This window comes from Cryptotermes secundus, unplaced genomic scaffold (assembly GCF_002891405.2).
Source record: "Cryptotermes secundus unplaced genomic scaffold, Csec_1.0 scaffold468, whole genome shotgun sequence".
Lineage (NCBI taxonomy): Eukaryota > Metazoa > Arthropoda > Insecta > Blattodea > Kalotermitidae > Cryptotermes > Cryptotermes secundus.
In genome coordinates this window covers 1,248,845-1,264,790 of record NW_019721526.1, presented here as the reverse complement: position 1 = coordinate 1,264,790, position 15,946 = coordinate 1,248,845, and the positions used below count along the sequence as shown (strand labels likewise).

Below are 15,946 nucleotides of genomic sequence, written 5' to 3'. Positions count from 1 at the left end.
GCCGACGGTTGAGAACTCTGTGGATCTGCCGGTTGTTGTATCCGTTCTTCTTGAATACATCCTTCAGGAGCACCAACTCCGCATGTAGGCTGTCTTGATCACACAGTGCTCTAGCCCTGTGCACCAATGTTGAAAGTGCAGCTTGCTTGTTGGAAGGGTGGTGGTGGGACGCAGCGTTAAGGTACAGGTTAGTATGAGTGGATTTGCGGTACACTCTATGGTCCAGGGAACCGTCGGGTCTCCTGTAAATATCTATATCCAGGAAGGGGAAGTGGCCTCAAATCTTACATAAATATCAGCTGCTAGGCCACAAATTTTTAATAAAGAAGTGTACCAGCCGTTCGGAAACAAACATGTTCCCAAGGAAATGATTGGTGCACATTAATGAAGGACGAACTCGAAACAACAGGAAGTTCTGGGAAGTACTACTCGCCTACTTTCCTTCCATTACATTTTGAGTATCTGATAAGATAAATAGAGATGGAATTTAGTATACGATGGGGTACCCAAAAGAAAACGAACTAATTTTTTTGTGGGCAGAGCTTTTGTAGTACCGCGTTTTGCCTCTATGAGCGCATAGAGCTAACATTCCTGAGTCGATAAGCCGACTACCGTTGCTTCAGAAGGTAAGGACTAGTTTCGGCAGAGTTTATAGTGACAACTGTTTTGTGTGATCGTCGTGTTTGCAATGGCTGATTTTCGTGAACAGCGTGCGGCGGTGAAATTCTGCTTTTTGCTCGGGAAAAGTGGAACAGAAACTCTTGAAATGTTAAAAACGGCGTACAAGGACGATGCTATGGGGAGAACTCAAGTGTTTGAGTGGTTTTCCCGTTTCAAAAATGGTGAAATGTCAATTGATGACAAACCTCGTTCTGGTCGTCCTTCCACGGCCCGAACACATGAAAGTGTTGAAAAAATTCGTGAAATCATCAAGGAAGATCGACGACGAACCATTGAAGGAATTGTGGAGCTGTCGGGAGTGACTTGGAGCTCAGCGGCCAGATTTGTGGCAGTCGGGTGACTGGTTTTTCCATCATGTCAGTGCCCCTGCTCACACAGCCCTGTCTGTACGACAATTCTTGACCAAAAATGGTATGACCCCTGTTTCTCACCCTCCATACTCACCCGACCTTGCCCCGTGTGACTTTTTTTTGTTTCCTCGAATGAAAAGAGATATGAAAGGAAAAAACGACGGAGGCGCTGTCAAGCATTTCAAAAGACGAATTTAGACAATGTTTTGAAAAATGGAATAAAAGACTAGACAAGTGTATTAGCGTAAGTGGAGAGTACTTTGAAGTGGACTGAAGGTTTGTGCTTAAAATTTGAATAAATAAGTTAAAAAAAAAGTTCGGTTTCTTTTGGGTACCCCCTCGTATAAGCATAATTAAGTAAAAAACTACAGTCTGAGAAGCTGCAGTGTTGGTATTACTGATGGAAGGCATTTTTAAGTACGTCGTTTAGATGGCCTGAGGTGGCAAGATATACGTACCGCTTTCAGTATGATTAGTTCAAGCATTCAAGTATTATTAAAGATATTACAGCAAAAGTTTGGAATCCACAATGATCGTATTATTCACTGAAGACTTTATGAAGTACACCGTTGATGTGACGTCAGGTTACATGATATGCCTACCTAGTTACACGAAGAAGGGTTCAGGCATTCAAGTAATATTGAGGTTATTACCGCAAAATTTTGAGAGGCTGCAATATTGGTATTACTGACGGGGGATTTATGAAATATGTATCTGAGTTTGTTTCAAGTGGCACGATTCACATACTGAGTTTCCTGGAGATCTGTGCAAGCTTTCAAGCAATGTTAATACACGTATTTTGCCTCAACAATTTCAGAGGCTATAATCTTGGTACTTCTGGTGGGAATGTTTTACGAAGTACACCGTTGAGATTGCCTCGGGTTGAAAGATATACGTAGCAAGTTCAACGATGATCGGATAAGACATTCAAATGATATTATCTCAATAATATGAGATGCTTCAATGTTGGTGTTAGCGATGAAGATTCATGAAGCATGCCGATATAATGGAATCAGCTGAAATAATATACTTACCCAGTTTCATGATAATACATTCAGCAATTCAAGTAATATTAAGGTTATTAATGCAGACGTTGAGAGAAGGAAACGTTGATATTACTGATTGGAGGGATTTATGTAATACATCGTTGAGAAGGGATCAGGTGCCATGATATTCATTCCAAGTTTGATGCATATCGGTTCAGGTTTTCGAAGTGTTTTACATCTAGACACACAAGGACAACAAAGTAGCCCATTTCCGTTATTTTGAAAAAAGGAAAGAAAAAGAGGCTTATGAAATAGTTTTGAAGCCCCTCTGTCCTTCTGCCTATACATACCTCATAGCTTCTTAGGAGGTTTATGAGATCAACTTGATCTCTGTGTACGTACTTCTGTGTGTCTGTATCTCTATTTATCCCAGAAAATGTTTCCTTTAAATGCAGTGCATATATATAAAAGGAAAGTAAGCGATTGATTCTTCCCTGAATTTAGTTTTATTTTTCAAAAGAAGTAAAGTAGGCTAGAAAGTTTAAGAAAATTATCATTAAATGCCGAATCTATGAAAAATAGTTTCATGAACACACTAAGGGAAAAGTTAACTTATTACATGCTCACGGAGACTTGGAATACCTTCATAATATTATAGGAGCCGGGATAGTGCAGTCGGTATAGCGACTGGCTACGGGTTGGACGATCGAGGGGTCTGAGTTCGAGTCCCGGTGGAGGCAAAAATTTTCTCTCCTCCAAGTCGTCCAGGCTAGCTCTGGGATCCACCCCGGGGGTAAACCGGCAGGGCGTGAAGCCGACCACTCGCCTCCGACTATTGCCGAGTCAAGGAAAATATGTATCTATACACTTCCTCATACTCTTAATTAGTTAAGCACAGGGACAACTTTTTTTCCCTTGGCACTACAGCCCCAGTGGGCCTAGGCCTAACTGCATGAACTTCTCCGTTCACTTCCTTTACCTTTACCTTNCAAACACAGTAAAACGCACACATACAAACTAAACATCCATGCCCTGAGTGGGACTCGAACCCACGATCCCGGTTTCCAAGCGAGCGAAGACAGTACATGCCTTAGATCGCTCGGCTACCGTGACCGGCTGGGGACAATTTTACCTTTACCTTTTTCTTTTTTCCCTTGGCACTACAGCCCCAGTAGGCCTAGGCCTAACTGCATGAACTTCTCCGTTCACTACCTTTACCTTTACCTTTTAATATTATACTTGAGTATCCTGTTGCATTGATGTGACACTCATTCATATCCCAACGAGTGAAAGCACACATAAGAAGGGGAGACAGACATGAACGCCGCAAAAAGAAAATAACGTAGACGGAGAGGGGTTTCATTCTCAGACAAACGAATTTTAGTGCGAAGAACAATATCCAATACTATATACATGTATAATATAGTAAGATCTACTGCAGTGCGACGGCTTCATAGAGTGAATCACTACCTGAAGATGGCCAAGTAATCCTGAAACAATAATCAGTTGATATGATTTTTTTGTTACTTTAAATTAGAAAGGGATTGTGAGCATTTTCAAGTTGCATTGAAGAAATAGGTGAATGAATGAATGAGTGACAAAACTGTATATTTCTTCAAATTTACATTAAATTTAAAAATCTAATTTCAGCAAGTAAAGGAAAATAACCGCACCTTGCACCGAGTGTATACAACTTACATATAAGGGATATCACGTCCTTCCGTCCGTCTATTTCAGCTGGAGAACCGCTGATGTAAGTTATGACATTTGAGATCACTCGGAGGTTGTACCGAGGCTACAGTAACAAGAGAAGGAATCCAAAAATCCCTTGAGAATATTCAAGACTGGTGCCAATTCGGAAACCCACCAGCCATAATAACCAAGAGTGACCATAGTAACCACGGTAACATAAGAACCCATAGTACTTTACGTTTTAATTAATATTGCTAATATTTTCATCGGCATGCACTGTCTTCGCTCGCTTGGAAACCGGGATCGTGAGTTCGAATCCCACTCAGGGCATGGCTGTTTAGTTTGTGTGTGCGCGTTTTTCTGTGTTTGTGTACAGGTAGAGGACTTTCGAGGAGCTGATCACCCGTCCAAGGAGTCCTACTGATTGTGTAAGATCTAGAAAAACCGAAATGAACGGAGAAGTTCGTGGTGGTAGGCCTAGGCCCACTGGGGCTGTAGTGTCAAGGAAAAAAAAATTTCATCAGGATCATCGTGATCCTGTGTGTGTGTGTGTGTGTGTGTGTGTGGAGGAAACGACCTGTTAATGGGCGGGTATCCGGTTGAATCACCCACCCCTGGCAGAGTGGGAAGGATCGCTATAATCAGAACCCTGCTCTCATCGAATAGGAGGCCCCATTTCGAAATATGCATACATGTCAAAAAGAACAGTACGAAATTCTGGGTAGGACAAATCCCCTATTTTCTTTGGATACGACATGGACCGCATACAGAACGCGTCCAGCAATTCTTCTATTATTGCATGTGTATTAGTCGCCGCGGTAACGTTTCTACCGAATCGTTGCCTGGCAATGGTGGGAGGATAGACATGCAGACACACACTGACGGAAGTGATGTATGAAGTACGACATTGAGATGCTCTCAAATGACATGATATAAATTTTCATAAAGATTGGTTCAGGCATTAAAAAGTTAACACGGGAATCCCAAGTCACACAGATACAGACAGACACATTGCATTGTGACAAAATGAGCCTACTTTTTTAAATAGGGAAATTAGGCTGAGAATATGGTTAGGGGTCCCGACAGGACCCGAATACATAATTGATTGTATTGGCGTGAGCCAGGAGTAAATTTATTTGGAACAAATATGAATATTCAGAATGCCATGGATGAAATAATACTCCGCCATGGATTATGCCATTCTGATCGTGTTATATATTATAAAATAGGAACTTAGAAAACGTCATTCAACAATGTTTATTCGTGAACAATTTTATTCTTCATTCCTAACTGGCCAAATTATTAATCATGACAAGTCGGGAAAGAAATCAAATAAAATTAATTAGAAAGAAGTCGTGGATAAAATAAATGCAAAACACTTGCTAAGAAGAGGGCACTGATTTATTCACAGCATTGTTGGATTTTATTTTTCTACATGCTTTTGAAGATATAGTAACTTCTAAATTCGTATGTTCTCAAGGTTCTCTTCGTACTGAAATTTGTTTGGACTTTCAATCTTCTTCAGATTCTGAATCAGAACTTGAATCATCTTCCTCAGAATTCGTTTTTTCGGAAGTAGTACCCACTTCTTCATTAGTGGTTGTGGAAGGTAATTCAGTAGTGATAGATCCTTCAGTAGTCGTTGAAGACTCTTCAGGATTTGTGGAAATTTCTGCGGAAGTTGTTGCGTTTACTACAGAAGACACTGTTGTTTCTTGAGGAGTAGATGAGGTTTCTTCTATTGTCGTTTCATATTTTTCTGAAGTTGTGGAAGATTCTTCGGGAACAGTGGCAATCTCTTCTGAAGTTGTAGAAATTACCTCGGGAGTCGTAACAGGCGCTTCAGGAGGTGTGGAAAGTTCTCCGGGAGTTGTTGCAGGTTCTTCAGGAACTGTGGGAATTTCTTCTGGAGTTGTTACTGGTTCTTCGGGAACTGTAGAAAGTCCTTCCGGCGTTGTAGAAACGTCCTCTGGAGTTGTAATGGGCTCTTCAGGAAGCGTGGAAAGTTCGTCGGGACTCGTTACAGGTTCTTCAGAAACTGTGGACAGTTCTTCTGGAGTTGTAGAAACTTCCTCTGGAGTTGTAACAGGCTCTTCAGAAGGCGTGGAAATTTCGTCGGGAGTTGTTACAGGTTCTTCAGGAGCTGTGGGGAGTTCTTCCGGAGTTGTAGAAATTTCCTCGGGAGTTGTATTGGGCTCTTCAGGAGGCGTGGAAAGTTCATCGGGACTCGTTGCAGGTTCTTCAGAAACTGTGGGCAGTTCTTCTGGAGTTGTAGAAACTTCCGCTGGAGTTGTAACAGGCTCTTCAGGAGGCGTGGAAATGTCGTCGGGACTCGATTCAGGTTCTTCAGGAACTGTGGGAAGTTCTTCTGGAGTTGTTACAGGTTCTTCGGGAACTGTGGGAAGTTCTTCTGGAGTTGTAGAATCTTCCTCTGGAGTTGTAGCAGGCTCTTCAGGAGGAGTGGAAAGTTCGTCGGGACTCGTTTCAGGTTCTTCCGGAACTGTGGGAAGATCTTCTGGAGTTGTTACAGGTTCTTCAGGAACTGTGGGAAGTTCTTCTGGAGTTGTTACAGGTTCTTCGGGAACTGTGGGAAGTTCTTCTGGAGTTGTAGAATCTTCCTCTGGAGTTGTAGCAGGCTCTTCAGGAGGAGTGGAAAGTTCGTCGGGACTCGTTTCAGGTTCTTCCGGAACTGTGGGAAGATCTTCTGGAGTTGTTACAGGTTCTTCAGGAACTGTGGGAAGTTCTTCTGGAGTTGTTACAGGTTCTTCGGGAACTGTGGGAAGTTCTTCTGGAGTTGTAGAATCTTCCTCTGGAGTTGTAGCAGGCTCTTCAGGAGGAGTGGAAAGTTCGTCGGGACTCGTTTCAGGTTCTTCCGGAACTGTGGGAAGATCTTCTGGAGTTGTTGCAGGTTCTTCCGGAGCTGTGGGAAGTTTTTCTGGAGTTGTAGAATCTTCCTCTGCAGTTGTAGCTGGCTCTTCAGGAGGTGTGGAAAGTTCGTCGGGAGTCGTTACAGGTTCTTCAGGAACTGTGGGAAGTTCTTCTGGAGTTGTTACAGGTTCTTCGGGAACTGTGGGAAGTTCTTCTGGAGTTGTAGAATCTTCCTCTGGAGTTGTAGCAGGCTCTTCAGGAGGAGTGGAAAGTTCGTCGGGACTCGTTTCAGGTTCTTCCGGAACTGTGGGAAGATCTTCTGGAGTTGTTGCAGGTTCTTCCGGAGCTGTGGGAAGTTTTTCTGGAGTTGTAGAATCTTCCTCTGCAGTTGTAGCTGGCTCTTCAGGAGGTGTGGAAAGTTCGTCGGGAGTCGTTACAGGTTCTTCAGGAACTGTGGTAAGTTCTTCCGGAGTCGTAGAGACTTCCTCTGGAGTTGTAAGAGGATTTTTAGGAGGCGTGGAAAGTTCACTGGGAGTTGTTACATCATCATCTGTAGATGATTCAGGACTGGTGGTAATAGGTAATTCCGTTGTTGTTTGGTTGTGTGACAAGCAACCAGCACTGTCAGGCCAGTCACAAGTATCCAGAGATGGATTCCAGTGGAGTCCAGGTGAGCAGTATTCAAGTTTGGGTGCTCCGTTGTCACACTTGTAGAACGCAGTGCAGTCGGTTGGATGAGGAATAAATACTGTAATTTCTTCACCTGGGGGAGGACAGGATGGCACTGGCAAAGCTCGAGCTAGGAAATTACATAGCAGCGCCGCGAACAACGTCACTTCTTTGGATGAGATATAAACTGAAACGAAATAAACTCGTCAGTATCATTTTGCGTTATAGGTTTATGCTTCTACTAATTAGCGGAATTATTAAAGCCACATTCATTTCACTTCTATGCTTTAACCAAATTCTGGACGTACATGGTTCAAATCTGGGTCCATAGACCTAATGTTCTTCTTTAGGGTTATTGTTGCGTCTAGCAATACTTTCAAAAGATTTTAGGAACTGCTTCATTTCAGATCATTTTCATGTCATAATGTACTATTTATCCTGTCATTCGACATTATGAATTTATAGTCCGTGCTACTAACAGCGGTGTTACATAAACAGTTAGTTGCTAGGCTGCAGGGTTCTACAGTTGGGATCTCAAACAGCAGACCCTTAAGCATATTTGGTACCCTCATGGATTTTGGCATATTTATAATAATGTTTTAATTTTTCGCTGATGATTGTAGGACATGTAGTGATTTACACTCACTGAACCGAATATCCGCCTGGTACCGATGAGTTCAAAATATTTATGTTATGTTCAGGTATCGCATTAATTTACAAACTCATGAGCAAATACTGGTAGGTGTAAGTGATATTTTCTAAGGGAAATATTAATATCCTTTACGGAAATTTTGTTAGGCGGGAGGTGCCGAAAGAGAGTCTTGGAAAGTATCTTGGCTTAAGAACGCAGCGTGCGGAGACCGAATAAGATGACCAAAGTGGTAACTGTCCTATTCGTATAAAAGATTATCAACTCCGTGCAGTGTGGCTTATAAATGTTTTTTCTCCTTTTTAATCTTTCATTCTTCACATGTTTCGGTAGGAGTGGCCATCTTCAGAAAGATATATCAACACTTGCGGAAACTACTATTACAATGTGAATGATCATTATTAATACATACAATACTATTACAATGTCATGAATATAAAATCTTAGTCTTTAACAGCTACAACGATATGCCTGAATTTGGTAAAATATTTATGCATTATTATAATTAGTTTATTTACAAGCGTGGTTTAAAACTTCGTAAAATTTAGAACCGGTCGCTCACGGTAGCCGAGCGGTCTAAGGCATGTACTGTCTTCGCTCGCTTGGAAACCGGGATCGTGGGTTCAAATCTCACTCAGGGCATGGATGTTTAGTTTTTCTGCGTTTGTGTACAGATAGAGACCTTGCAACGAGCTGATCACCCGCTCAAGGAGTCCTACCGTATGCGTAAGATCTAGAAAAACCGAAGTGAACGGAGAGGTTCATGGAGGTAGGCCTAGGCCCACTGGGGCTGTAGTGCTAAGGAAAAAAATTAGAACCAATTTGGTCCGTGTCCTTTATACTGCCTCTCTTTAAAAGAAGTTGAGTGTCTACCGCGTCGTGGTTCCGTTGTTTGACAAATAGGACTCTTTAGTGTCGTCCAGTTGTTCGGGCCGCGCTGTGTTGTTAAATTGCGGCATGCCCTCAACCATCAGTACCTGTAACAGCCGAGCTGGTACTGCTGCTTTGTCAAAACGCTGATGTTTGTCAACGAATGGAGCAGAATCTCTATGAGGTAGGTTTTAGCATCTATATCACACATGAATTAGGACGTTCACGACACCGAGTAATAGAAAGTCATAATTGCAGCTATGGAAGGGGATCCGTGAAGAAGTTCACACAAAATTGCACAAGCATTGGAACTGTAAGAGCGAAGGTCCTTGAAGTATTTCATGAAGATCAGTTGCATCCTTACGACACTCGTGGAGCGCACATGAATTTCCAAACGATAGTTCTCTATGGTTGTTTTTCCAAGGATTCCGGCCAGGTCCGAGGCTTCTTGAGAATAATCGTAACAAGCTTATTCTTTACGGTGACGAGTTGTTAGCACCATGCCCAAACCCCAAGCTGGAGGACGACCCCTTCTCGGCTGTCCGCAATTGTTTATTCAATATATTCGCAGCTTTCCTACCTGGAGGGCGATTCCTCCATCCACAACCTGAGGACGCACAATGCCATGGTGATAAGGGACCCACCTAACGTGGTGGGATACGAGGAATGCATATAGGATATTGGTGGCAAATCCAGAAGGAAAGAGACCACTGGGAAGACCAAGGTATAGGTGGGAGGACAATATTAAAATGGATGGGATTGTATGGAGTGGATTGATCTGGCTCAGGATTGTGACCAGTGGAGGGCTCTTGTGAACACAGTAATGAATCTTCGGGTTCCATAAAATGCTGGAAAATTTTGAGTAGCTGCAGATTTGGCTTCTCCTCAAGGAGTCAGCTCCATGAGTATTAAGTTCTCTATGGATGACATTTGGCAAATGACCAAGATATCAATATACTGCAGATGAACCCTATTTACGTTAGAGACGAGCATTCTTTAGATGTGATGATGTGTTAAACTACTAACAGTCATCTCTGGGAACAGGGCAGTCTACCGGCTAACCACGAACATGGCATCAAGATCGAATCATTGTCAGCGTTTGGAGTGGAATCGGTGGGGACATTGTCGTGGACTTGACAGGATATGTCGATTTTCTGGAAACCGTTCTACTGGGATTGCTTGTAGATAAGCCTTTAGCTGTGGCTTCTCTACGACGGAATTCCGGCAGTCTGTGGGTAAGAATTACATCGTTGGTGTTCACGCGAAATATCCAGGAACGTGGATTGGGTGTTGAGGACTAATTATATGGCATCTTTAGTCGCTATATCTAAACCGGATTGATTTCTTCCTGCGACACCTGAAAGAGGAAGATTTAATCAGTCTGTTCCAGGACCATCGAAGAACCTCGTGACAGGATTGTAAGCAGCTGTGACAACGGCCGATGCTAATGAAAGGAGGGCACTTCTACTGTAACTACGAGGCGATAGTGGTTTGATTATTTGGCGGTTAGCGCCATTTGATGATGACATATATCTCTCACCGGATATATATTACACAATATATTCGACATTGTTAACGAGGAATCATACTGTGTAATGCTTGTGCGAGAATTAAATTTCACCCTGTTTAACCTTTTGTCTTCTCGTCTGCTGTTCAAAATCGTTAACAGTTAGAATATACAAAACTATAATTTTGCCTCTGGTTCTGTATGGGTGTGAAACTGATCTCTGACATTAAGGGAGGAACATAGACTGAGGGTGTTTGAGAACAGGGTGTTGAAGAGAATATTTGGACAGAAGAGAGATGGAGTGACAGGAGGTTGGCGAAAACTGCATAATGAGGAGCTTCGTAACTTGTACTCTTCTCCAAGTATAATTAGAATGATCAAGTCAAAGTGGATGAGGTGGGCAGGGAATGTGGCACGAATGGGGGAGAAGAGGAATGCGTATAGGATATTGGTGGGAAAGCCAGAAGGAAAGAGACCACTGGGAAGACCAAGGCCTATGTTGGTGAACAATATTAAAATTGATCTTAGATAGGATGGGATGGTATGGATTGGATTGATCTGGCTCAGGATAGGGACCAGTGGAGGGCTCTTGCGAACACGGTAATGAACCTTCGGGTTCCATAAAATGCTGGGAAATTCTTGAGTAGCTGCAGAATTGGCGACTCCTCCAGAAGGGCTAAGCTCCGTGAGTAAGTAAGTAAGTAAGTAAGTAATTTTAATTTTTGTACACATCATATGACGAACCGGGATACTGCAGTCGGTACAGCGACTGGCTGCAGGCTAGACGACCGAGGGGTTGCAGCGTTCGAGTCCCGGTAGGGTCAAGAATTACCTCTTCACGTCGTCCAGGTCGGCTCCGGGGTCCACCCCAAGTCCTGTCCAGTGGGTACTGGGGAGCTCTTTCCATGGGGGGTAAAGCAGCCGGGGTGTGAAGCTGACGTTCACCTCCATATAGTGCCGAGGTCCAGAAAATTTTTGGATTTTATACGTCCACTCGCCCATAAGCCTTCATGGCGTAGTGTTTAGTTAGCTAAACCGAGGGACAGCTTTATCTTTTACGTACGAGTATCATATGATTCAAAGTGTATTTCATGGACAAGATCCCTTTCTCTATACAGCAAAAATATGTCCAAGTTTGTTGCATTTTCTGAAGGTTATTCGCCTAAGCGGCGGTCAGAGTATCCTCGCGGCCTAAGGCATGCACTGTCTTCGCTCGCTTGGAAGCCGGGATCGTGGGTTCGGATCTGTTTCCTGTGAGGTGCGAACTGAATTCTTATATATTATTCTTATACACTGCCGGTCACAGTAGCCGCGCGGCCTAAGGCATGAACTGCCTTCGCTTGGACGCTGGAATCGTGGGTTCCAACCCCACACAGGGCATGGCTGTTCGATGTGTGTATGTGTTTATTCTGTGTTTGTGTTGTGTGCTTTTGAACTCTCCAGCACAATAATTTATTTGCCACTACGAGAACGTCAAAAAAATACATTTAAATATCACATTAAGTGTTCTACCGAAAGTCGCCTGTTCACTGACCACTACTGCATTTTTATTCGCAAGTTATCAGGTTCGATTCTCGGCCCATTAATCGCCACCTCACTGAGTTATTCGTCAATCTGTCTGGACAAATATCACGACAGTACATAATATTTTCTCCTCTCCATTACCTTCCGGATTCACCATTTGTAATAATCCTCTTTGTAATGTCACGGTATTTAAATTATGCAATTGATGCATTATAGTTCCGTAAACAACAAACAAACAAACATAATGTACACACATAAGTATTCATTGCATCTTGCGTTACCTTTCATCACAGTAAGTTTCTCCAACTGACAACTCACACGAGATTTCACTTCAATAAGTGGAAAGCTGATTTGTCTACGATATATAAGTCCTTCAAATGAGTTTAATCTTTGGTGATATTAATTCCAGGTATTTATTAACTTAGCTGATATTGTCCTGATATTGTTATGAGCTTCTATGACGTCTTCAATTAGTATACGAGCTGAATATCTGAAAATAAAAGTGGCACATCTCTACATGTCACCTGATAACCGAATCGAAATATATCTTTGTGTGCTGGCATTTTCTTTTAATTTCAAAATTCGATAAAGTAATACCTATGAATTTACTGTTTTTCTAAACGATTTGATAGAATGTTGATCAGAAGAAATAATGAAGTATGAAAAATCTGAAACTAAAAATTTCGAATGAGCTTTTTATATACTCTCTTAGATATAAAACTATTTAATTTTCTACCTATTACATTATTTATATGTAGATACTGATTATGAAACAAAAACAAAATAATATATATACAATTTGAAATTTTCACAACGTTGACTATGAAGAATGACGTCTTCTGGGATGTGGCGTCGTTTAGACCTTGTGTAAACCGACGTTTCGGAGGAAAGTGTCAAGAAGGAAAGAAGCTTCCACCAGTGCACACGGCAGCACATCCCAGAAAAGCAGTGTTCTTTAAGGAGTTACTTGTCTCACTCTTTGTGAGAATGGACACTTACATAATTTATCTGTCATCGTATCAAGTCCTTTAGACTATGTTTAGGAGAACGATTATGAGTCTGACAAGCAATTTCTCAACTCATGTCTCGTATACGTAAACATTTATATGAAGTTGGACATCTGGACAGTATTGACGCATACTGAGATAGGAATTCTATATAATAGAGGTATCTTATGTTCACCCGTTTTTGCAGAATCATATTTAGAATCGCTAGCTCATCACATCAATGAAGACTGTTCAGGTTTCCGGAGGTACTGGCTTTTTCTTCTTTACTCAACTGAGCTGCATGTGTATATCTTTGTCTTTCTGTCCCCCCCCCCATATTCTGATTCAGCTACGAGTGTGCAGATAATAGACTGGAATTAGTCATCGAATTTCATAGAAATTATATGTACAGCATGCCACTTGAAGTCACCCGATTTTGGTCACTGTTCAAAACTTTCTATTAACTACAATATATTCACGTGTCGTAGCCTGGTAGTGTTACATCTGTCACCAAGCTCCTTTAGCTCTAGTCTCTCTTGTTGTGAATACACCGCTGCAGGTCTCGGAGACTACAAAGTAGGACGACTTCATAAGTATATTTTTTTATGACGAACAGTAGCCAGACTACAGAGAGTCGAATAGAGGGATGATAGATCTGTGATTGTTTGGAAAGTGTTTCTAACGAAGCGGTCATGGTCTATTCCGGCACTATGCCAGCCTTTACCTGGAGGACTGAGGAGAATCACGAAAAATCTTAGGCAGTATAGTCAGTATCCCAGACGAGAATCGAACCGATAATTTCCAAGATACAAGGAAAAAGCCTTACATCTTCACCAAACAGTCCGGTAATATAGCAATTTAAAAAATAATTTGGCATGATGATGATTTAGTTGGACTACTTTAATAAATTTCTTTTTTCTCACATAATAGGTCCGTTTAGATTTTAAATGGCCTCACCATTTTTGTTAACAGCCGTCTTTTTTGGCAACTCCCAGTATTGAAAACTACAAGCTACTGTTTAGAAGAAGGTTTCTAAATAAATATTTTACACGAAAACAATGACAACTAACAACAGAAAGAAGATTATTGTTTACATATCCGCCCAAAGACACAAGTACGAATATTGCCTGCTACCAGCGGATGGGAACGTATCGCTTGCGTCTGAATTGCAGTTCTGTAGAAGACAGATTATATTCTGACGGAACAGTCCATTGCTAGACAACGGCTCGTTGCAAGCACGTTGTATAGCAACGAACACACTGGTAGGAATCAAAGCGTTGCCACGAGATTGACACACGTGTCATAGCAAAGGATGAAACAGATAATGACAGACGAACCCTTCGAGGTGGTGGTCCTTGTTCAGTTCACCCCGATTGATAAAAGAGAGTTCATTCGTGAATTCATTTATCCATTCGTAAGAGTAGTTTAATGTTCAACAGTGGAGTGATAAACGGCGGGCAACGGAAGCTGAAGAAGTGACCGATTCGTAAATCAGAACCAAGTCAGTCACCGTGGAAGAGAAGACGTTAGTAGTCCAGTAAGGAATGGAGCGAGTCTTAGTCACTGATTGTGAACTGTTATAATTAATTATAATTGTAATAAAAATGCTAATAATCTAGTCATTCAGTCCAGAACCCGTTATTATTGGTCACGTCAGCCTCTCATGCGTGACAATGTAATGTTGAGATTCATTAAAACTAAATGTGCGTTGATTTCAGTGGTTCGGGTTTCGAGGATTTCTCTCTTTGTGGGCTAGTAGCTCAAATATGCAGCGTCGAGTGGTAGGACAGTAGAAGAATTTAAGGGCTATTGGACAGAAGTTTCCGTGGTCTCAACTAGTACCATTCCAGCATTATTCTGGAGTGACTGAGGAAATGTACAAAATATTCAATCAGGGTACCCAGTGCCTAGGTCGGAAATGAAAAGAACACCTACAGACAAGGACCCAAAGCTTATCCTGCTGCGTCATCTTGCCCGGTACAGATATTANTCTCAACCAGTAACATTCCAGCATTACCCTGGAGTGACTGAGGAAAAGTACGAATCGCATTACCCAACTGCTCTTTGCCATAGTGACTTACTCTGTTTCCCGTGAGGTGGTTGCTATTTTTGTTATTATATTATTTGGAAAAACTTCATGTTTAAAGGCGTTAATTGCTTTCACCTTCTTCAATCGTTAGGTACCAAACGGCATATCTCAATGACAAGGCTTCTAACCCACGTTCCAGAAGTGTCTGCTTCGAACCCTAGATTTGGAATTATTCACATACAGGGACATTGTAGTTCCATTTATTGTACCCATCCCGATGACGGAATAGGGTCTGCAATAGGCTTGCACATATTGCCTCTAAACTCATGTATCATTTGATGCTACACAGGGAGTTAAAAAGGGTTATGGGCATCAAGGGGAGTAGGGATTCTAAGTCAACATATGTCCAGAAACCAATGCCTGCTGAGAGGCAGGCGATGTTTTGTTATTGCTAGTGGGGTGGGACTAAGTCATTTGTACTGCGGCCACTTCTGGCCTATTGTACCAGCCCCAGATGATAGGTGAGGGTGATTGTGGAGCAATTGGTGGAATGAAGATTGGCAAGGGAAATCGAAGTACTCGTAGAAAACCTGCCCCAGCGCGACTTTGTCCACCACAGATCCCACTTGACCAGACCGACTAACCTCTTGAGCTATGGCGCGGCCCTCAGACGATGTTCATGTGATCTCTACAGCGGATGTTGCATGTCGTTCCCATGCATTTGAACACAGCTTTCAGCTCTTCGTGGCACAGAGGTGCGCACTCTGACGGAGATTCCTCGTTTCATTCGAATCTCCTGAGACATTCTCTGTTCGCTGCTGTAATACTTCTGTGTCACTGATCGGCACTCAATCCACCGAAGCCTTTCGTTGCTCCCACAGCCAAAAATTCAGGGAATTGAAGCCAGGGGATTGTGCAGGCCAGGTGACTGGGCCAACACTTCCTGTCACCTGTTCAACGAGAGTGTTCAGTTCCTGCGGAGAAAACGAGGTGGCGACCCATCACGCATGAGCCATATTTATTGTAGTTCTAGTTGACAGGAACGCTGATGCTCCTCACCTGCGTGTCTGTTAGGTACGAGAACTGGTTCTAAGAGCTGATCACAGAAAATGCCCAACCCGATATTGATGGAAAA

At 42.3% G+C, this 15,946-nt stretch overlaps 2 protein-coding genes across 2 annotated transcripts in view; one reads left to right on the top strand and one right to left on the bottom strand.

Moving 5' to 3' along the window:
- LOC111875523 (fatty acyl-CoA reductase 1) overlaps nucleotides 1-15,946 on the top strand; it is a 234,824-nt gene that overhangs the window by 138,872 nt on the left and 80,006 nt on the right. The gene's annotated exons all lie outside the window — the stretch shown is intronic.
- On the bottom strand, nucleotides 5,093-12,159 carry LOC111875522 (cell surface glycoprotein 1). The gene is made up of 3 exons (XM_033755850.1): nucleotides 12,078-12,159; nucleotides 6,147-7,433; nucleotides 5,093-6,083 (listed from the first exon to the last, which is right to left on the bottom strand). The coding sequence occupies exons 1-3, from the start codon at nucleotides 12,082-12,084 to the stop codon at nucleotides 5,221-5,223; spliced, it is 2,157 nt and encodes a 718-aa protein (XP_033611741.1). The 5' UTR covers nucleotides 12,085-12,159; the 3' UTR covers nucleotides 5,093-5,220.

What these genes read in the sequence shown, in the direction of transcription:
- LOC111875522 (XM_033755850.1), bottom strand. An exon ending in TCCTGAAGAGCCTGCTACAA is followed by an intron (nt 6,084 to 6,146) that starts CTCCAGAGGAAG and finishes AACCTGTAACAA; the next exon opens with CTCCAGAAGAACTTCCCACA.